The sequence below is a fragment of the Chiloscyllium plagiosum genome, unplaced genomic scaffold, assembly GCF_037043375.1.
Source record: "Chiloscyllium plagiosum isolate Xiang-an unplaced genomic scaffold, Cpla_swu_hap1 HiC_scaffold_35, whole genome shotgun sequence".
NCBI classification, from domain to species: Eukaryota; Metazoa; Chordata; class Chondrichthyes; order Orectolobiformes; family Hemiscylliidae; genus Chiloscyllium; species Chiloscyllium plagiosum.
In genome coordinates this window covers 4,577,574-4,599,446 of record NW_028270173.1, presented here as the reverse complement: position 1 = coordinate 4,599,446, position 21,873 = coordinate 4,577,574, and the positions used below count along the sequence as shown (strand labels likewise).

Sequence of the window (21,873 nt, the reverse complement as noted above, 5' to 3'; positions counted from 1 at the left end):
AATAAATAATAATTTCATAACATGTATCTTTGAACAATAGGAGGATGAGTCTGGTACAGCTCACAGAGGATTCTCAAGAGTCCAGAACTATCTGTACACTTTATTCAGTTATATTCTGAAACATTTGTGGTTAAGTACAATAAAAGGAACTGTGAAGTGAGAGAAACAGTGACGGTCAGGAGTTATGGTGCAATCTGGTGATCCTGACATGATCATCACACACCCAGCTGACATGATCGAACAAGTTTAGTTTTGATTTAACAAGGTGATCCCTCACTGAAACAGGCGAACACAATGCTGCAGTTTCATTATTTGAGAAACAAAACAGCAGCTTACTAAAAACACCATGATGAAATACATTGAACCAAACCATCTGCTTATACCAAATTCCAACAAAATTCCACACATTTTCAACAAAGTCAAAATAATAATCCCTTTTATCACTCAACACTCCGTTACACATTCACATAGACACGCCTCTCCTCCCAAACCATGAGCAGGGGTCACCCTTCTCCCCCAGCAACAGGAGGTGCCCCCACCTCACGTTGCAGGAAGGGGTATTCCTCTCTCTCTGTGGGGGGTGTTCTCTCACTCTGTGCAGGGGGGGGGGGGAGTGATCTCCCTCTCTCTGTGGGGGTGGGGAGGGTGATCCCTCTCTCTCTCTCTGTGGGGGTGGGGGGTGATCCCTCTCACTGTGGGGGGGGGGGGGATCCCTCTCTCTGTGTGGGGGTGGGGGGTGATCCCTCTCTCTGACGGGGTGGGGGGGTGATCCCTCTCTCTGAGGGGGTGCGGGGTGATCCCTCTCTCTGAGGGGGTGGGGAGGGTGATCTCTCTCTCTGTGGGGGGTGAGGGGTGATCCCTCTCTCTGTGGGGGGTGAGGGGTGATCCCTCTCTCTGTGGGGGGTGAGGGGGGGGTGATCCCTCTCTCTGTGGGCGTGGGGAGCGTAATCTCTCTCTCTGTGGGGGTGGGGGGTGATCCCTCTCTCTGTGGGGGTGGGGGGTGATCCCTCTCTCTGTGGGGGTGGGGAGGATGATCCCTCTCTCTGTGGGGGTGGGGAGGGTGATCCCTCTCTCTGTGGGGGTGGGGAGGGTGATCTCTCTCTCTGTGGGGGTGGGGAGGGTGATCTCTCTCTCTGTGCGGGTAGGGAGGGTGATCTCTCTCTCTGTGCGGGTAGGGAGGGTGATCTCTCTCTCTGTGGGGATGTGGAGGGTGATCTCTCTCTCTGTGGGGGTGGGGGGTGATCCCTCTCTCCGTGGGGGTGAGGGGTGATCCCTCTCTCTGTGGGGGTGGGGGGTGATCCCTCTCTCTGTGGGGGTGGGGAGGGTGATCTCTCTCTCTGTGCGGGTAGGGAGGGTGATCTATCTCTCTGTGCGGGTAGGGAGGGTGATCTCTCTCTCTGTGCGGGTAGGGAGGGTGATCTCTCTCTCTGTGGGGGTGGGGGGGTGATCCCTCTCTCTGTGGGGGTAGGGAGGGTGATCTCTCTCTCTGTGCGGGTAGGGAGGGTGATCTCTCTCTCTGTGCGGGTAGGGAGGGTGATCTCTCTCTCTGTGCGGGTAGGGAGGGTGATCTCTCTCTCTGTGGGGGTGGGGGGGTGATCCCTCTCTCTGTGGGGGTGGGGGGTGATCCCTCTCTCTGTGGGGGTAGGGGGGTGATCCCTCTCTCTGTGGGGGTGGGGGGTGATCCCTCTCTCCGTGGGGGTGGGGAGGGTGATTTCTCTCTCTCTCTCTGTGGGGGGGGGGGGGGGTGATCCCTCTCTCTGTGGGGATGTGGAGGGTGATCTCTCTCTCTGTGGGGGTAGGGGGGTGATCCCTCTCTCTGTGGGGGTGGGGGGTGATCCCTCTCTCCGTGGGGGTGGGGAGGGTGATTTCTCTCTCTCTCTCTGTGGGGGGGGGGGGTGATCCCTCTCTCTGTGGGGGATGTGGAGGGTGATCTCTCTCTCTGTGGGGGGGGGGGGTGATCCCTCTCTCTCTGTGGGGGGGGGGGGTGATTCCTCTCTCTCTGTGGGGGTGGGGAGGGTGATCCCTCTCTCTGTGAGGGGGGTGATCCCTCTCTCTCTGTGGGGGGAGGTTGATCCCTCTCTCTCTCTGTGGGGGGGGGGGTGATCCCTCTCTCTCTCTGTGGGGGGGGGGGGTGATCACTGTCTCTCTGTGGGGGGGGGGGGGTGATCCCTCGCTCTCTCTCTCTGTGGGAGGGGGTGATCCCTCTCTCTCTCTGTGGGAGGGGGTGATCCCTCTCTCTGTGGGGGTGGGGGGTGATCCCTCTCTCTCTCTCTGTGGGGGTGGGGGGTGATCCCTCTCTCTCTCTCTGTGGGGGTGGGGGGTGATCCCTCTCTCTCTCTCTGTGGGGGGTGGGGGGGTGATCCCTCTCTCTGTGGGGGTGGGGAGGGTGATCTCTCTCTCTGTGGGGGTGGGGGGTGATCCCTCTCTCTCTCTGTGGGGGTGGTGGGTGATCCCTCTCTCTGTGGGGGTGGGGGGTGATCCCTCTCTCTGTGGGGGTGGGGGGTGATCCCTCTCTCTGTGGGGGTGGGGGGTGATCCCTCTCTCTGAGGGGGGGGGTGATCCCTCTCTCTCTCTGTGGGGGTGGTGGGTGATCCCTCTCTCTGTGGGGGGGGTGGTGATCCCTCTCTCTCTGGGGGGGGGGGGGTTGATCCCTCTCTCTCTGGGGGGGGGGGGGTTGATCCCTCTCTCTCTCTGTGGGGGGGGGGGGTGATCCCTCTCTCTCTCTGTGGGGGGGGGGGGGGTGATCACTGTCTCTCTGTGGGGGGGGGGGGGTGATCCCTCGCTCTCTCTCTCTGTGGGAGGGGGTGATCCCTCTCTCTCTGTGGGGGGTGGTGGTGTGATCCCTCTCTCTCTGTGGGGGTGGGGAGGGAGATCCCTCTCTCTGAGGGGGGGGGTGATCCCTCTCTCTCTGTGGGGGGGGGTGATCCCTCTCTCTCTCTGTGGGGGTGGGGAGGGTGATCCCTCTCTCTGTGAGGGGGGGTGATCCCTCTCTCTCTGTGGGGGGGGGTTGATCCCTCTCTCTCTCTGTGGGGGGGGGGGTGATCCCTCTCTCTCTCTGTGGGGGGGGGTGATCACTGTCTCTCTGTGGGGGGGGGGGGGGGTGATCCCTCGCTCTCTCTCTCTGTGGGAGGGGGTGATCCCTCTCTCTATGGGTGGGGCGGGTGATCCCTCTCTCTGTGGGGGGGTGATCCCTCTCTCTCTCTGGGGGGGGCGGGGTGATCCCTCTCTCTCTGTGGGGGGGGGTGATCCCCCTCTCTCTGTGTGGGGGGGGGAATGATCCCTCGCTCTCTCTCTCTGTGGGAGGGGGTGATCCCTCTCTCTCTCTGTGGGAGAGGGTGATCCCTCTCTCTCTCTCTGTGGGGGTGGGGGGTGATCCCTCTCTCTCTCTGTGGGGGTGGGGGGTGATCCCCCTCTCTCTCTGTGGGGGTGGGGGGTGATCCCCCTCTCTCTCTGTGGGGGTGGGGGGGGTGATCCCTCTCTCTCTCTGTGGGGGTGGGGAGGGTGATCTCTCTCTCTGTGGGGGTGGGGGGTGATCCCTCTCTCTCTGTGGGGGTGGTGGGTGATCCCTCTCTCTGTGGGGGTGGGGGGTGATCCCTCTCTCTGAGGGGGGGGGGGTGATCCCTCTCTCTCTCTCTGTGGGGGTGGTGGGTGATCCCTCTCTCTGTGGGGGGGGGTTGATCCCTCTCTCTCTGGGGGGGGGGTTGATCCCTCTCTCTCTGGGGTGGGGGTGATCCCTCTCTCTCTGGGGGGGGGGGTGATCCCTCTCTCTCGGGGGGGGGGGGTTGATCCCTCTCTCTCTCTGCAGGGGGGTGATCTCTCTCCCTCTCTCTGTGGGGGTGGGGGGTGATCCCTCTCTCTCTCTGTGGGGGGGGGTGATCTCTCTCCCTGGGGGGGGGGTGATCCCACTCTCTCTCTGTGTCTCTGTGGGGGGGTTGATCTCTCTCTCTGGGGGGGGGGTGATCTCTCACTCTCTGTGGGGGGGGTGATTCCTCCCTCTCTCTCTCTCACTGTGGGGGTGGGGGGTGATCCCTCTCTCTCTCTGTGGGGGTGGGGCTGATCCCTCTCTCTCTCTGTGGGGCGGTGATCCCTCTCTCTCTCTCTGTGGGGGGGGGTGATCCCTCTCTCTCTCTGTGGGGGGGGTGCTCTCTCTCTCTCTGTGGGGAGGCGGAGTGATCCCTCTCTCTCTCTCTGTTGGGGGGGTGATATCTCTCTCTCGCTGGGGGGGTGATCCCTCTCTCTCTGTGGGGGGTGATCCCTCTCTCTCTCTGTGGGGGGGGGGGGGGGGGGGGGGAGTGATCTGTCTCTCTCTCTGTGGGCGGGGGGATCCCTCTCTCTCTCTCTGTGGGGGGGGGGGTGATCCCTCTCTCTCTCTGGGGGGGGGGGGTGGTGATCCCTCTCTCAATCTGTGGGGGGGTGGTGATCTCTTTCTCTCTCTGCTGGGGGGGGGGGGTGATCCCTCTCTCTCTGTGGGGGGTGATCCCTCTCTCTCTCTCTCTGTGGGGGTGGGGGGTGATCTCTCTCTCTCTCTGTGGGGGGGTGATCCCTCTCTCTCTCTGGGGGGGGGGGTGATCCCTCTCTCTCTCTGGGGGGGTGGTGGTGATCTCTTTCTCTCTCTGTGGGGGGGGGTGATCCCTCTCTCTGTGGGGGGGTGATCCCTCTCTCGCTCTCTGTGGGGGGGGTGAGCTCTCTCTCTCTCTGTGTGGGGGGGGTGATCTCTCTCTCTCTCTGTGCGGGGGGTGATCTCTCTCTCTCTCTGTGGGGGGGGGTGATCTCTATCTCTCTCTGTGGGGGGGGTGATCTCTCTCTCTCTCTGTGGGGGAGGGTGATCTCTCTCTCTCTCTGTGGGGGGGTGGTGATCCCTCTCTCTCTGTTGTGGGGGGGGAGGGGCGATCCCTCTCTCTCTCTGGGGGGGGGGTGATCTCTCTCTCTGTGGGGGGGTGATCCCTCTCTCTCTCACTGTGGGGGGGTGATCCCTCTCTCTCTCTGTGGGGGGGGTGGTGAATCTCTTTCTCTCTCTGTGGGGGGGGGGGGTGATCCCTCTCTCTCTGTGGGGGGGTGATCCCTCTCTCTCTCTCTCTGTGGGGGGGGGTGATCCCTCTCTCTCTGTGGGGGTGGTGATCTCTCTCTCTCTCTGTGGGGGGGTGATCTCTCTCTCTCTCTGTCGGGGGGGTGATCTTTCTCTCTCTCTCTGTGGGGGGGTGATCTTTCTCTCTCTCTGTGGGGGGGTGATCTCTCTCTCTCTCTGTGGGGGGGGGTGATCTCTCTCTCTCTCTGTGGGGGGGGTGATCTCTCTCTCTCTCTCTGTGTGGGGGGTGATCTCTCTCTCTCTCTGTGTGGGGTGGTGATCTCTCTCTCTCTCTCTGTGGGGGGGGGCGATCCCTCTCTCTCTCGGGGGGGGGGGAGTGATCTCTCTCTCTCTCTCTGTGGGGGGGGTGATCCCTCTCTCTCTGGGGGGGGGGGGGTGATCCCTCTCTCACTCTGCAGGGGGGTGATCTCTCTCTCTCTCTGCAGGGGGGTGATCTCTCTCTCTCTCTGCAGGGGGGGGTGATCCCTCTGTCTCTCTCTCTGTGGGGTGGGGGGGTGATCCCTCTCTCTGTGAGGGGGGGTGATCCCTCTCTCTCTGGGGGGGGGGGTGATCCCTCTCTCTCTGGGGGGGGGGGGGTGATCCCTCTCTCTCTCTGCAGGAGGGTGATCTCTCTCTCTCTCTGCGGGGGGGGGGGGGTGATCCCTCTGTCTCTCTCTCTGTGGGGGTGGCGGGGTGATCCCTCTCTCTGTGGGGGGGGGGGGTGATCCCTCTCTCTCTCTCTCTCTCTCTGTGGGGGGGGGGGGTGATCCCTCTCTCTCTCTGTGGGGGGAGTGATCTCTCTCTCTCTGGGGGGGTGATCTATCTCTCTCTCGGGGGGGGGGGGGGGGGGAGGGTGTGATCCCGCTCTCTCTGTGGGGGTGGTGATCCCTCCCTCTCTCTCTCTCTGTGGGGGGGGGTGATCCCTCTCTCTCTGTGGGGGGGAGTGATCTCTCTCTCTGGGGGGGGGGGTGATCCTTGATCTCTCCCTCTCTGTGGGGGTGGGGAGGGTGATCTCCCTCTCTCTCTGGGAGTGGGGAGGGTGATCCCTCTCTCTGTGGGAGAGTGTGATCTCTTCCTCTCTCTGTGGGGGGGGGGGGGGTGATCCCTCTCTCTCTCTCTGTGGGGGGGGGGGTGATCCCTCTCTCTCTGTGGGGGGGGGGGTGATCTCTCTCTCTGGGGGGGGGGGGAACGGTGATTCCTCTCTCTCTCTCTGGGGGGGGGGGGGGGGGTGATCCCGCTCTCACTCTGTGGGGGGGGGGGGGGGGGGGAGTGATCCCTCTCTCTCTGTGGGGGTGGTGATCCCTCTCTCTCTCTGTGGGGGGGGGGGGGGTGATCTCTCTCTCTCTCTGTGGGGGGGTGATCCCTCTCTCTCTCTGTGGGGGGGGGGGTGATCTCTCTCTCTCTGTGGGGGGGTGATCCCTCTCTCTCTCTGTGGGGGGTCCGGGTGATTTCTCTCCCTCTATGTGGGGGGTCGTGATGCGTCTCTCTCTCTCTCTCTGTCGGGGGGGGGGTGATCCCTCTCTCTCTGGGGGGCGTGATCCCTCTCCGTGTGTGTGGGGGGGGGGGGGGGAGCGGTGATCTCCCTCTCTCTCTGGGGGGGGGTGATCTCTCACTCTGTGGGGGGGGGGGGGGGGGGTGATCTCTCTATCTCTCTCTCTGTGGGGGGGGGGGGGGGGGAGTGATCTGTCTCTCTCTCTGTGGGCGGGGGGATCCCTCTCTCTCTCTCTCTCTCTGTGGGGGGGGGGGTGATCTCTTTCTCTCTCTGTGGGGGGGGGGTGATCCCTCTCCCTCTGTGGGGGGGTGATCCCTCTCTCTCTCTGTGGGCGGGGGGATCCCTCTCTCTCTCTCTGTGTGGGGGGGGTGATCTCTTTCTCTCTCTGTGGGGGGGGGGGTGATCCCTCTCTCTCTGTGGGGGGTGATCCCTCTCTCTCTCTCTGTGGGGGGGGTGATCTCTCTCTCTCTCTCTCTGTGGGGGGGTGATCCCTCTCTCTCTCTGTGGGGGGGGTGGTGATCTCTTTCTCTCTCTGTGGGGGGGGTGATCCCTCTCTCTGTGGGGGGTGATCCCTCTCTCGCTCTCTGTGGGGGGGGTGATCTCTCTCTCTCTCTGTGGGGGGGGTGATCTCTCTCTCTCTCTGTGGGGGGGGGGGTGATCTCTCTCTCTCTGTGCGGGGGGTGATCTCTCTCTCTCTGTGGGGGGGGGTGATCTCTCTCTCTCTCTGTGGGGGGGGGGGTGATCCCTCTCTCTCTCTCTCTTTCTGTGGGGGGGGGCGATCCCTCTCTCTCTCTCTCTGTGGGGGGGTGATCTCTCTCTCTCTGGGGGGGTGATCTATCTCTCTCCCTGGGGGGGGGGGGTGTGATCCCGCTCTCACTCTGTGGGGGGGGGGGGTGATCTCTCTCTCTCTGTGTGGGGGGGGGTGATCCCTCTCTCTCTCTCTCTGGGGGGGGGTGATCTCTCTGTGTGGTGGGGTGGTGATCGCTCTCTCTCTCTGTGGGGGGTGATCCCTCTCTCTCTGTGGGGGGGGGTGATCTCTCTCTCTCTGGGGGGTGGATGATCTCTCTCTCTGTGTGGGGGGGGGGGTGATCCCTCTCTCTCTCTCTGTGGGGAGGGGGTGATCTCTCTCTCTCTGTGGGGAGGGGGTGATCTCTCTCTCTCTCTGTGGGGGGGGGTGATCCCTCTCTCTCTCTGTGGGGGGGGGTGATCCCTCTCTCTCTCTGTGGGGGGGGGTGATCCCTCTCTCTCTCTGTGGGGGGGGGGTGATCCCTCTCTCTCTCTGTGGGGGGGGGTGATCCCTCTCTCTCTCTGTGGGGGGGTGATCTCTCTCTCTCTGTGGGGGGGGGTGATCTCTCTCTCTGTGGGGGGGGTGATCTCTCTCTCTCTGTGGGGGGGGTGATCCCTCTCTCTCTCTCTCTGTGGGAGGGGGGGTGATCCCTCTCTCTCTGTGGGGGGAGTGATCTCTCTCTTTCTGGGGGGGGTGATCTCTCTCTCTCTCTGTGTGGGGGGGGGGTGATCCCTCTCTCTCTCTCTCTCTCTCTCTGTGGGGGGGTGATCCCTCTCTCTCTCTCTGTGGGGGGTGGTGATCGCTCTCTCTCTCTGTGGGGGGTGATCCCTCTCTCTCTGTGGGGGGCGTGATCTCTCTCTCTGGGGGGTGGATGATCTCTCTCTCTCTGTGGGGGGGGGTGATCCCTCTCTCTCTCTCTCTGTGGGGAGGGGGTGATCTCTCTCTCTCTGTGGGGAGGGGGTGATCTCTCTCTCTCTGTGTGGGGGGGGGGTGATCCCTCTCTCTCTCTCTGTGGGGAGGGGGTGATCTCTCTCTCTCTGTGGGGGGGGGTGATCCCTCTCTCTCTCTGTGGTAGGGGGGTGATCCCTCTCTCTCTCTGTGGGGGGGGGGGTGATCCCTCTCTCTCTCTGTGGGGGGGGGGGGTGATCCCTCTCTCTCTCTGTGGGGGGGGGGGGGTGATCCCTCTCTCTCTCTGTGGGGGGGGGGGGTGATCCCTCTCTCTCTCTGTGGGGGGGGGTGATCCCTCTCTCTCTCTGTGGGGGGGGGGGTGATCCCTTTCTCTCTCTGTGGGGGGGGATCTCGCTCTCTCTCTCTGGGTGGGGTGATCTCTCTCTCTCTGGGGGGGGGGGGTGATCCCGCTCTCTCTCTGTAGGGTGGGTGATCCCTCTCTCTGTGGGGGGCGGGGGGTGATCCCTCTCTGTCTCTCTGTGGGGGGGGGGGTTGATCCCTCTCTGTCGCTCTGTGGGGGGGGGGGTGATCCCTCTCTGTCTCTCTGTGGGGGGGGGGGGTGATCCCTCTCTGTCTCTCTGTGGGGGGGGGTGATCCCTCTCACTCTCTGTGGGGAAGGGGGGGTGATCTCTCTCTCTCTCTCTGTGGGGGGGTGATCTCTCTCTCTCTGGGGGGGGTGATCCCCCTCTCTCTCTGTGGGGGGGGTGATCTCTCTCTCTGTGGGGGGGGTGATCCCTCTCTCTCTCTGTGTGGGGGGGGGGGGGGGGAGGGGGGATTCCTCTCTCTCTCTCTGTGGGGGGGGGAGGGGTGATTCCACTCTCTCTGTGGGGGGGGTGTGATCCCTCTCTCTCTCTGGAGTGGGGGGGGGGGGAGGGAGGGGGAATTCCCTCTCTCTCTCTCTCTCTGTGGGGGGGGGGAGGGGTGATTCCACTCTCTCTGTGGGGGGGGGGTGATCTCTCTCTCTCTCTGGGGGGGGGGCGTGATCCCGCTCTCTCTGTGGGGGTGGTGATCTCTCCCTCTCTGTGGGGGTGGGGAAGGTGATCTCCCTCTCTCTGTGGGGGTGGGGAAGGTGATCTCCCTCTCTCTGTGGGGGGGGGTGATCCCTCTCTCTCTCTCTGTGGGGGGGGGGGGGTGGTCCCTCTCTCTCTCTCTGTGGGGGGGGGTGATCTCTCTCTCTCTCTCTGTGGGGGGGTGATCCCTCTCTCTCTCTGTGGGGGGGGGGGGTGATCCCTCTCTCTCTCTCTGTGGGGGGGGGGGGGTGATCCCTCTCTCTGTGGGGGGGGGTGATCTCTCTCTCTGGGGGGGGGGTGTGATTCCTCTCTCTCTCTCTGGGGGGGGGGTGATCCCGCTCTCACTCTGTGGGGGGGGGGGGGAGTGATCCCTCTCTCTCTGTGGGGGTGGTGATCCCTCTCTCTCTCTGTGGGGGGGGGGGTGATCTCTCTCTCTCTCTGTGGGGGGGTGATCCCTCTCTCTCTCTGTGGGGGGGGGGTGATCCCTCTCTCTCTCTCTGCAGGGGGATGATCTCTCTCTCTCTGTGGGGGGGGGGGGAGTTCCCTCTCTCTCTCTCTGTGGGGGAGGGTGATCTCTCTCTGTGGGGGGGGGTGATCTCTCTCTCTCTCTCTGTGGGAGGGGTGATCTCTCTCTCTCTCTGTGGGGGGGGGCGGTGATTCTCTCTCTCTCTGTGGGGTGGGGTGATTTCTCTCCATCTATGTGGGGGGGGGGGGTGATCCGTCTCTCTCTCTCTCTGTGGGGGGGGTGATCCCTCTCTCTCTCTGGGGGGGGTGATCTCTCTCTCTGTGGGGGGGATCTCTCTCTCTCTGTGGGGGGGGATCTCTCTCTCTCTGTGGGGGGGGGGGTTGATCTCTCTCTCTCTGTGGGGGGGGGTGATCCCCCTCTCTCTGTGTGGGGGGGGGAGGGTTGATCCCTCTCTCTCTCTCTCTGAAGGGGGGGTGATCCCTCTCTCTCTCTGGGGGGGGTGATCCCTCTCTCTCTGGGGGGGGGGGGGGAGAGTGATCCCTCTCTCTCTCTGCAGGGGGGTGATCTCTCTCTCTCTCTCTCTCTGCGGGGGGGTGATCCCTCTGTCTCTCTCTCTCTCTCTGTGGGGGTGGGGGGTGATCCCTCTATCTGTGGGGGTGGGGGGTGATCCCTCTCTCTGTGGTGGTGGGGAGTGTGATCTCTCGCTCTCTCTGTGGGGGGTGGGGTGATCCGTCTCTCTGGGGGGGGTGACCTCTCTCTCGCTCTCTGGGGGGGGGTGATCCCGCTCTCTCTGTGGGGGTGGTGATCCCTCCCTCTCTCTCTCTCTCTCTCTCTCTGTGGGGAGGGTGATCCCTCTCTCTCTGTGGGGGGGGGGGGTGGGGTGATCTCTCTCTCTCTGTGGGGGTGGGAGGGATGATCCCTCTCTCTCTCTGGGGGGAGGATGATCCCTCTCTCTCTCTGTGGGGGTGATCTCTCTCTCTGTGGGGGTGGGGGGTGATCCCTCTCTCTGTGGTGGTGGGGAGTGTGATCTCTCTCTCTCTCTGTGGGGGTGGGGGTGATCCCTCTCTCTCTGTGGGGGGTGGGGGGGTGATCTCTCTCTCTCTGGGGGGGGGGGGGTGACCTCTCTCTCTCTCTCTGGGGGGGGGTGATCCCGCTCTCACTCTGTGGGGGGGGGGGTGATCCCTCTCTCTCTGTGGGGGTGGTGATCCCTCCCTCTCTCTGTGGGGAGGGTGATCCCTCTCTCTCTGTGGGGGAGGGGTGATCCCTCTCTCTCTGTGGGGGAGGGGTGATCTCTCTCTCTCTCTGGGGGGGTGATCGCTCTTTCTCTGGGGGGGTGTGATCCCGCTCTCACTCTGTGGGGGTGGTGATCCCGCTCTCACTCTGTGGGGGGTGATCTCTCTCTCTCTGGGGGGGTGATCTCTCTCTCTCTCTGGCGGGCTGATCCCTCTCTCTCTGGGGAGGGGGGTGATGCCTCTCTCTCTGGGGAGGGGGGTGATCCCTCTCTCCCTGGGGGGGGGGTGATCCCTCTCTCTCTGGGGGGGGTGATCCCTCTCTCTATTGGGGCTGTGATCCCTCTCTCTCTGGGGGGGGGGGGGTGATCCCTCTCTCTCTGGGGGGGGGGGGTGATCCCTCTCTCTCTGGGGGGGGGGGTGATCCCTCTCTCTCTGGGGGGGGGGGTGATCCCTCTCTCTCTGGGGGGGGGGGGTGATCCCTCTCTCTCTGGGGGGGGGGGGTGATCCCTCTCTCTCTGGGGGGGGGGTGATCCCTCTCTCTCTGGGGGGGGGGGTGATCCCTCTCTCTCTGGGGGGGGGGGGGTGATCCCTCTCTCTCTGGGGGGGGGGGGGTGATCCCTCTCTCTCTCTGGGGGGGGGTGATCCCTCTCTCTCTCTGGGGGGGGGTGATCTCTCTCTCTCTCTGTGGGGGGGGTGATCTCTCTCTCTCTCTGTGGGGGGGTGATCTCTCTCTCTCTCTGTGGGGGGGGCGGTGATTCCTCTCTCTCTCTGTGGGGTGGGGTGATTTCTCTCCATCTATGTGGGGGGGGGGGTGATCCGTCTCTCTCTCTCTGTGGGGGGGGGTGATCCCTCTCTCTCTCTGGGGGGGGGGTGATCTCTCTCTCTGTGGGGGTGATCTCTCTCTCTCTCTGGGGGCGGGGGGGTGTGTGATCCCGCTCTCACTCTGGGGGGGGGGGGTGATCCCGCTCTCACTCTGTGGGGGGGGGGGGGTGATCCCTCTCTCTCTGTGGGGGTGGTGATCCCTCTCTCTCTCTCTCTGTGGGGGGGGGGGGTGATCTCTCTCTCTCTCTGTGGGGGGGGTGATCCCTCTCTCTCTCTGTGGGGGGGGGTGATCTCTCTCTCTCTCTGGGGGGGGTGATCCCTCTCTCTGTGGGGGGGGGGTGATCCCTCTCTCTCTCTGTGGGGGGGGGGGGGTGATCCCTCTCTCTCTCTCTCTCTCTGTGGGGGGGGGGTGATCCCTCTCTCTCTCTCTGCAGGGGGATGATCTCTCTCTCTCTGTGGGGGGGGGGGGGGGGGGAGTTCCCTCTCTCTCTCTGTGGGGGGGTGATCTCTCTCTCTGTGGGGGGGGGGGAGGTGATTCCTCTCTCTCTCTGTGGGGTGGGGTGATTTCTCTCCATCTATGTGGGGGGGGTGATCCGTCTCTCTCTCTCTCTCTCTGTGGGGGGGGGGTGATCCCTCTCTCTCTCTGGGGGGGGGGTGATCCCTCTGTCTCTCTCTCTGTGGGGGTGGGGGGTGATCCCTCTATCTGTGGGGGTGGGGGGTGATCCCTCTCTCTGTGGTGGTGGGGAGTGTGATCTCTCGCTCTCTCTGTGGGGGGTGGGGTGATCCCTCTCTCTCTGGGGGGGGGGGGGGGGGTGACCTCTCTCTCGCTCTCTGGGGGGGGGGGGGGGGGTGATCCCGCTCTCACTCTGTGGGGGGGGTGATCCCTCTCTCTGTGGGGGTGGTGATCCCTCCCTCTCTCTCTCTCTCTCTGTGGGGAGGGGAGTGATCCCTCTCTCTCTCTGTGGGGGTGGGAGGGGTGATCCCTCTCTCTCTCTGGGGGGGGGGTGATCCCTCTGTCTCTCTCTCTCTGTGGGGTGGGGGGTGATCCCTCTATCTGTGGGGGTGGGGGGTGATCCCTCTCTCTGTGGTGGTGGGGAGTGTGATCTCTCGCTCTCTCTGTGGGGGGTGGGGTGATCCCTCTCTCTGGGGGGGGGGGTGACCTCTCTCTCGCTTTCTGGGGGGGGGGTGATCCCGCTCTCACTCTGTGGGGGGGTGATCTCTCTCTCTGTGGGGGTGGGAGGGGTGATCCCTCTCTCTCTCTGGGGGTGGGGGTGATCTCTCTCTCTCTCTGTGGGGGGGGGGGGGGGGGGGGGGGGGGGGGGGGAGTGGTAATCCCTCTCTCTCTCTGGGGGGGGGGGGGTGATTTCTCTCTCTGTGGGGGGGGTGATCCCTCTCTCTCTCTGCAGGGGGGTGATCTCTCTCTCTCTCTCTCTGTGGGGGTGATCCCTCTATCTGTGGGGGTGGAGGGTGATCCCTCTCTCTGTGGTGGTGGGGAGTGTGATCTCTCTCTCTCTCTCTGTGGGGGGGGTGATCTCTCTCTCTCTTGGGGGGGGGGGGTGACCTCTCTCTCTCTCTCTCTGTGGGGGTGATTCCTCTCTCTCTGTGGGGGGTGGTGATCCCTCTCTCTCTGGGGGGGTGATCTCTCTCTCTCTCTGGGGGGGGTGATCTCTCTCTCTCTCTGGGGGGGTGATTCCTCTCTCTCTGTGGGGGGGTGATCCCTCTCTCTCTGTGGGGGGGGGTGATCCCTCCCTCTCTGGGGGGGGGGGGGGGGGGTGATCCCGGCCTCTCTGTGGGGGGGGGTGATCCCTCTCTCTCTGTGGGGGGGGTGTGATCTCTCTCTCTCTGGGGGGGGGGGGGTGATCTCTCTCTCTCTGGGGGGGGGGTGATCCCTCCCTCTCTGTGGGGGGGGGGTGATCCCTCTCTCTCTGTGGGGGGGGTGATCACTCTCTCTCTGTGGGGGGGGGTGATCCCTCTCTCTCTGTGGGGGGGGGTGACCTCTCTCTCTCTCTGGGGGGGGGGGGGGGGTGATCTCTCTCTCTCTCTCTGGGGGGGGGGGGGGGTGATCCCGCTCTCACTCTGGGGGGGGGGTTGATCCCTCTCTCTCTGTGGGGGTGGTGATCCCTCCCTCTCTCTCTCTCTCTGTGGGGGGGGGGGGGGTGATCTCTCTCTCTCTCTCTGTGGGGGGGTTATCTCTCTCTCTCTGGGGGGGGGTGATCCCTCTCTCTCTGTGGGGGGGGTGATCCCTCCCTCTCTCTCTCTGTGGGGGGGGGGGTGATCTCTCTCTCTCTGTGGGGGGGGTGATCTCTCTCTCTCTCTGGGGGGGTGATCCCTCTCTCTCTCTGGGGGGGTGATCCCTCTCTCTCGGGGGGGGGGGGGGGTGGTGATCCCGCTCTCACTCTCTGGGGGGGTGATCCCGCTCTCTCTGGGGGGGGGTGATCTCTCTCGGGGGGGTGATCCCTCGCTCTCTCTGGGGGGGGTGATCCCTCGCTCTCTCTGGGGGGGGTGATCCCTCGCTCTCTCTGGGGGGGGTGATCCCTCGCTCTCTCGGGGGGGGGTGATCCCTCGCTCTCTCTGGGGGGGGTGATCCCTCGCTCTCTCTGGGGGGGGGTGATCCCTCTCTCTCTGGGGGGGGTGATCCCTCTCTCTCTGGGGGGGGGGGGGTGACCTCTCTCTCTCTCTGGGGGAGGGGGGGTGATCTCTCTCTCTCTCTGGGGGGGGGGGTGTGATCCCGCTCTCACTCTGGGGGCGGGGGGGGGTGATCCCGCTCTCACTCTGGGGGGGGGGTGATCCCTCTCTCTCTGTGGGGGTGGTGATCCCTCCCTCTCTCTCTCTCTGTGGGGGGGGGGGGGGTGATCTCTCTCTCTCTCTCTGTGGGGGGGGTTATCTCTCTCTCTCTGGGGGGGTGATCCCTCTCTCTCTGTGGGGGGGGTGATCCCTCCCTCTCTCTCTCTGTGGGGGGGGGGGGGTGATCTCTCTCTCTCTGTGGGGGTGGTGATCCCTCCCTCTCTCTCTCTCTGTGGGGGGGGGGGGTGATCTCTCTCTCTCTCTCTCTGTGGGGGGGGTTATCTCTCTCTCTCTGGGGGGGTGATCCCTCTCTCTCTGTGGGGGGGGTGATCCCTCCCTCTCTCTCTCTGTGGGGGGGGGGGTGATCTCTCTCTCTCTCTGTGGGGGGGGGGGTGATCTCTCTCTCTCTGGGGGGGTGATCTCTCTCTCTCTCTGGGAGGGTGATCCCTCTCTCTCTCTGGGCGGGGTGATCCCTCTCTCTCTCTGGCGGGGTGATCCCTCTCTCTCGGGGGGGGGGTGGTGATCCCGCTCTCACTCTCTGGGGGGGTGATCCCGCTCTCTCTGGGGGGGGTGATCTCTCTCTCTCTCTGGGGGGGGGTGATCCCTCGCTCTCTCTGGGGGGGGGTGATCCCTCTCTCTCTGGGGGGGTGATCCCTCTCTCTCTCTGGGGGGGGTGATCCCTCTCTCTCTGGGGGGGGGTGATCCCTCTCTCTCTGGGGGGGGGGGGATCCCTCTCTCTCTCTGGGGGGGGTGATCCCTCTCTCTCTCTGGGGGGGGGGGTGACCTCTCTCTCTCTCTGGGGGGGGGGGGGGGGTGATCTCTCTCTCTCTCTCTGGGGGGGGGTGTGATCCCGCTCTCACTCTGGGGGCGGGGGGGGGTGATCCCGCTCTCACTCTGGGGGGGGGGGGTGATCCCTCTCTCTCTGTGGGGGTGGTGATCCCTCCCTCTCTCTCTCTCTGTTGGGGGGGGGGGTGATCTCTCTCTCTCTCTCTCTCTGTGGGGGGGGTTATCTCTCTCTCTCTGGGGGGGGTGATCCCTCTCTCTCTGTGGGGGGGGTGATCCCTCCCTCTCTCTCTCTGTGGGGGGGGGGGGTGATCTCTCTCTCTCTCTGTGGGGGGGGGTGATCTCTCTCTCTCTGGGGGGGTGATCTCTCTCTCTCTCTCTGGGGGGGTGATCCCTCTCTCTCTCTGGGGGGGTGATCCCTCTCTCTCTCTGGGGGGGTGATCCCTCTCTCTCTCTGGGGGGGTGATCCCTCTCTCTCTCGGGGGGGGGGGGGTGGTGATCCCGCTCTCACTCTCTGGGGGGGTGATCCCGCTCTCTCTGGGGGGGTGATCTCTCTCTCTCTCTGGGGGGGGTGATCCCTCGCTCTCTCTGGGGGGGGGGTGATCCCTCTCTCTCTGGGGGGGGGGGTGATCCCTCTCTCTCTCTGGGGGGGTGATCCCTCTCTCTCTCTGGGGGGGGGTGATCCCCCTCTCTCTGTGGGGGGGGGGTGATCCCTCTCTCTCTGTGGGGGAGGGTGATCCCTCTCTCTCTGTGGGGGGGGTGATCCCTCTCTCTCTGTGGGGGGGGGGTGATCCCTCTCTCTCTGTGGGGGGGGTGATCCCTCTCTCTCTGTGGGGGGGGTGATCCCTCTCTCTCTGTGGGGGGGGTGATCCCTCTCTCTCTGGGGGGGGGTGATCCCTCTCTCTCTGGGGGGGGGGTGATCCCGGCCTCTCTGGGGGGGGGGGTGATCCCGGCCTCTCTGGGGGGGGGGGTGATCCCGGCCTCTCTGGGGGGGGGTGATCCCTCTCTCTCTGGGGGGGGGGGGTGATCCCTCTCTCTCTGGGGGGGGGGGGGGTGATCCCTCTCTCTCTGTGGGGGGGGGGTGATCCCTCTCTCTCTGTGGGGGGGGGGGGGGTGATCCCTCTCTCTCTATGGGGGGGGTGATCCCTCTCTCTCTATGGGGGGGTGATCCCTCTCTCTCTATGGGGGGGTGATCCCTCTCTCTCTCTCTCTCTGGGGGGGTGATCTCTCTCTCTCTGGGGGGGGGGTGATCTCTCTCACTCTGTGGGGTTGGTGATCCCGCTCTCTCTGGAGGGGGGTGATCCCTCTCTCTCTGGGGGGGTGATCTCTCTCTCTCTGGGGGGGTGATCCCTCTCTCTCTGGGGGGGTGATCCCTCTCTCTCTCTGGGGGGGTGATCCCTCTCTCTCTCTGGGGGGGGGTGATCCCTCTCTCTCTGTGGGGGGGTGATGCCTCTCTCTCTGTGGGGGGGGGTGATCCCTCCCTCTCTGGGGGGGGGGTGATCCCGGCCTCTCTGGGGGGGGGGTGATCCCTCTCTCTCTGTGGGGGGGGGGGGGGGGTGATCTCTCTCTCTCTGGGGGGGGGGGGGTGATCTCCCTCTCTCTCTCTGTCTGTGGGGGGGGGGGGGTGATCTCTCTCTCTCTCTGAGAGCGGGGGTGTGTGATCCCGCTCTCACTCTGGGGGGGGGGGGGGGGGGTGATCCCGCTCTCACTCTGGGGGGGGGGGGGGTGATCCCGCTCTCACTCTGGGGGGGGGGGGGGGGGGGGTGATCCCTCTCTCTCTGTGGGGGTGGTGATCCCTCCCTCTCTCTCTGTGGGGGGGGGGTGATCTCTCTCTCTCTGTGGGGGGGGGTGATCCCTCTCTCTCTGTGGGGGGGGTGATCCCTCTCTCTGGGATGATCTCTCCCTCTCTCTCTCTCTGGGGGGGGGGGGGGGGGGGGGGGGGAGTTCCCTCTCTCTCTCTCTGTGGGGGGAGGGTGATCTCTCTCTCTGTGGAGGGGGTGATCTCTCTCTCTCTGTGGGGGGGGGTGGATCTCTCTCTCTCTCTGTGGGGGGGTGATCCCGCTCTCTCTCTGTGGGGGGGGGGGTGATCCTCTCTCTGTGGGGGGGGGGGGTGATTCCTCTCTCTCTCTGTGGGGTGGGGTGATTTCTCTCCATCTATGTGGGGGGGTTGATCCGTCTCTCTCTCTCTGTGGGGGGGGTGATCTCTCTCTCTGTGGGGGGGGGGGGTGATTCCTCTCTCTCTCTGTGGGGGGGGGGTGATCCCTCTCTCTCTCTGTGGGGGGTGATCCCTCTCCTCTCTGGGGGGGGGGCTGATCCCTCTCTCTCTCTCTCTGTGGGGGGGGTGATCCCTCTCTCTCTGGGGGGGTGATCCCTCTCTCTCTGGGGGGGGTGATCCCTCTCTCTCTGGGGGGGGTGATCCCTCTCTCTCTGGGGGGGGGGGGGGTGATCCCTCTCTCTCTGTGGGGGGGTGGGTGATCCCTCTCTCTCTCTCTGTGGGGGGGGTGATCCCTCTCTCTCTGTGGGGGGGTGATCTCTCTCTCTGGGGGGGGGTGTGATCCCTCTCTCTCTCTGTGGGGGGGGGTGATCCCTCTCTCTCTCTGTGGGGGGGGGGGTGATCCCTCTCTCTCTGTGGGGGGGGTGATCCCTCTCTCTCTGTGGGGGGGGTGATCCCTCTCTCTCTGTGGGGGGGGTGACCTCTCTCTCTCTCAGGGGGGGGGGGGGGGGTGATCTCTCTCTCTCTCTCTCTGGGGGGGGTGTGATCCCGCTCTCACTCTGGGGGCGGGGGGGGGCGTGATCCCGCTCTCACTCTGGGGGGGGGGGGGTGATCCCTCTCTCTCTGTGGGGGTGGTGATCCCTCCCTCTCCTCTCTCTCTGTGGGGGGGGGGGGGTGATCTCTCTCTCTCTCTCTGTGGGGGGGGTTATCTCTCTCTCTCTGGGGGGGGTGATCCCTCTCTCTCTGTGAGGGGAGTGATCCCTCCCTCTCTCTCTCTCTGTGGGGGGGGGGGTGATCTCTCTCTCTCTCTCTGTGGGGGGGGTGATCTCTCTCTCTCTCTGGGGGGGTGATCCCTCTCTCTCTCTGGGGGGGTGATCCCTCTCTCTCGGGGGGGGGGGGTGGTGATCCCGCTCTCACTCTCTGGGGGGGTGATCCCGCTCTCTCTGGGGGGGTGATCTCTCGCTCTCTCTGGGGGGGGTGATCCCTCGCTCTCTCTGGGGGGGGTGATCCCTCGCTCTCTCTGGGGGGGGTGATCCCTCGCTCTCTCTGGGGGGGGTGATCCCTCGCTCTCTCTGGGGGGGGTGATCCCTCGCTCTCTCTGGGGGGGGTGATCCCTCGCTCTCTCTGTGGGGGGGTGATCCCTCTCTCTCTCTGTGGGGGGGGGGGGTGATCCCTCTCTCTCTCTGTGGGGGGGGGTGATCCCTCTCTCTCTCTGTGGGGGGGGGTGATCTCTCTCTCTGTGGGGGGGGTGATCCCTCTCTCTCTCTGTGGGGGGGGGTGATCCCTCTCTCTGTGGGGGGGGGGGGTGATCTCTCTCTGTGTGGGGGGGGGGGTGATCCCTCTCTCTCTCTGTGTGGGGGGGGTGATCCCTCTCTCTCTCTGTGGGGAGGGGTGATCCCTCTCTCTCTGTGTGGGGGGGTGATCCCTCTCTCTGTGGGGGGGGTGATCCCTCTCTCTGTGGGGGGGGGGTGATCTCTCTCTCTCTCTGTGTGGGGGGGGTGATCCCTCTCTCTCTCTTGTGGGGGGGAGGGTGATCCCTCTCTCTCTCTGTGGGGGGGGGGGGGTGATCCCTCTCTCTCTGTGGGGGGGGGGTGATCCCTCTCTCTGTGGGGGGGGGGGTGATCCCTCTCTCTGTGGGGGGGGTGATCCCTCTCTCTCTGGGGGGGGGTGATCCCTCTCTCTCTGGGGGGGGGGGTGATCCCTCTCTCTCTGGGGGGGGGGGTGATCCCTCCTCTCTCTGTGGGGGGGGGGGGGTGATCCTCTCTCTCTCTGTGTGGGGGGGGGGTGATCCCTCTCTCTCTCGTGGGGGGTGATCCCTCTCTCTCTGGGGGGGGGTGATCCCTCTCTCTCTGGGGGGGGGGGTGATCCCTCTCTCTCTGGGGGGGGGTGATCCCTCTCTCTCTGGGGGAGGGGTGATCCCTCTCTCTCTGGGGGGGGGGTGATCCCTCTCTCTCTGTGGGGGGGGGGTGATCCCTCTCTCTCTCTGTGTGGGGGGGGTGATCCCTCTCTCTCTGTGGGGGGGGGTGATCCCTCTCTCTCTCTGTGGGGGGGGTGATCCCTCTCTCTCTGTGGGGGGGGTGATCCCTCTCTCTCTCTGTGGGGGGGGGTGATCCCTCTCTCTCTCTGTGGGGGGGGGTGATCCCTCTCTCTCTGTGTGGGGGGGTGATCCCTCTCTCTCTCTCTGGTGGGGGGGGGTGATCCCTCTCTCTCTCTGGGGGGGGTGATCCCTCTCTCCTGGAGGGGGGGGGTGATCCCTCTCTCTCTCTGGGGGGAGGGGTGATCCCTCTCTCTCTGGGGGGGTGATCCCTCTCTCTCTGGGGGAGGGGGGTGATCCCTCTCTCTCTGTGGGGGGTGGTGATCCCTCTCTCTCTCTCTCTGTGGGGGGGGGTGATCCCTCTCTCTTCTCTCTCTCTGTGGGGGGGGTGATCCCTCTCTCCCTGTGGGGGGGGTGATCTCTCTCTCTGGGGGGGGGGGTTGTGATCCCTCTCTCTCTCTGTGGGGGGGGGTGATCCCTCTCTCTCTCTGTGGGGGGGGGGTGATCCCTCTCTCTCTGTGGGGGGGGGTGATCCCTCTCTCTCTGTGGGGGGGGGGTGATCCCTCTCTCTCTGTGGGGGGGGGGTGATCCCTCTCTCTGTGTGGGGGGGGGGTGATCCCTCTCTCTCTCTGTGGGGGGGGTGATCCCTCTCTCTCTCTGTGGGGGGGGGTGATCCCTCTCTCTCTGTGGGGGGGGTGATCCCTCTCTCTCTCTGTGGGGGGGGTGATCCCTCTCTCTCTGTGGGGGGGTGATCCCTCTCTCTCTCTCTGTGGGGGGGGGGGTGATCCCTCTCTCTCTGTGGGGGGGGGTGATCCCTCTCTCTCTGTGGGGGGGGGGGTGATCCCTCTCTCTGTGGGGGGGGGTGATCCCTCTCTCTGTGGGGGGGGTGATTCCTCTCTCTCTCTGTGGGGTGGGGTGATTTCTCTCCATCTATGTGGGGGGGTTGATCCGTCTCTCTCTGGGGGGGGGCTGATCCCTCTCTCTCTGGGGGGGGGCTGATCCCTCTCTCTCTCTCTCTGTGGGGGGGGGTGATCCCTCTCTCTCTGGGGGGGGTGATCCCTCTCTCTCTGGGGGGGGTGATCCTCTCTCTCTGGGGGGGGGGTGATCCCTCTCTCTCTGGGGGGGGTGGTGATCCCTCTCTCTCTCTCTCTGTGGGGGGGGTGATCCCTCTCTCTCTGTGGGGGGGGTGATCTCTCTCTCTGGGGGGGTGTGTGATCCCTCTCTCTCTCTGTGGGGGGGGGTGATCCCTCTCTCTCTCTGTGGGGGGGGGTGATCCCTCTCTCTCTGTGGGGGGGGTGATCCCTCTCTCTCTGTGGGGGGGGTGATCCCTCTCTCTGTGGGGGGGGGGTGACCTCTCTCTCTCTCTGGGGGGGGGGGGTGATCTCTCTCTCTCTCTCTGGGGGGGGGGTGTGATCCCGCTCTCACTCTGGGGGCGGGGGGGGGCGTGATCCCGCTCTCACTCTGGGGGGGGGGGGGTGATCCCTCTCTCTCTGTGGGGGTGGTGATCCTCCCTCTCTCTCTCTCTGTGGGGGGGGGGGGTGATCTCGCTCTCTCTCTCTGTGGGGGGGGTTATCTCTCTCTCTCTGGGGGGGGGTGATCCCTCTCTCTCTGTGGGGGGGGTGATCCCTCCCTCTGTCTCTGTGGGGGGGGGGGGTGATCTCTCTCTCTCTCTGTGGGGGGGGTGATCTCTCTCTCTCTCTGGGGGGGTGATCCCTCTCTCTCTCTGGGGGGGTGATCCCTCTCTCTCGGGGGGGGGGGGGTGGTGATCCCGCTCTCACTCTCTGGGGGGGTGATCCCGCTCTCTCTGGGGGGGTGATCTCTCGCTCTCTCTGGGGGGGGTGATCCCTCGCTCTCTCTGGGGGGGGGTGATCCCTCGCTCTCTCTGGGGGGGGGTGATCCCTCGCTCTCTCTGGGGGGGGGTGATCCCTCGCTCTCTCTGGGGGGGGGTGATCCCTCGCTCTCTCTGGGGGGGGTGATCCCTCGCTCTCTCTGGGGGGGGTGATCCCTCGCTCTCTCTGGGGGGGGGGTGATCCCTCGCTCTCTCTGGGGGGGGGTGATCCCTCGCTCTCTCTGGGGGGGGTGATCCCTCGCTCTCTCTGGGGGGGGTGATCCCTCGCTCTCTCTGGGGGGGGTGATCCCTCGCTCTCTCTGGGGGGGGGTGATCCCTCGCTCTCTCTGGGGGGGTGATCCCTCGCTCTCTCTGTGGGGGGGTGATCCCTCGCTCTCTCTGTGGGGGG

At 64.8% G+C, this 21,873-nt stretch overlaps 1 protein-coding gene across 1 annotated transcript in view; it reads right to left on the bottom strand.

The window, feature by feature from the left end:
* Window positions 1-175: 175 nt before the first annotated feature.
* LOC148139991 (uncharacterized) overlaps window positions 176-21,873 on the bottom strand; it is a 22,638-nt gene continuing 940 nt past the window's right edge. The window contains exons 2-7 of the mRNA XM_087979790.1: window positions 13,840-13,892; window positions 12,207-12,332; window positions 11,852-11,935; window positions 6,760-6,819; window positions 4,665-4,776; window positions 176-276 (exon numbers count right to left, since the gene is read on the bottom strand). Of these exons, the coding sequence (XP_087835916.1) occupies window positions 176-276; window positions 4,665-4,776; window positions 6,760-6,819; window positions 11,852-11,935; window positions 12,207-12,332; window positions 13,840-13,892 (536 nt within the window). The remainder of the gene's footprint in view (window positions 277-4,664; window positions 4,777-6,759; window positions 6,820-11,851; window positions 11,936-12,206; window positions 12,333-13,839; window positions 13,893-21,873) is intronic.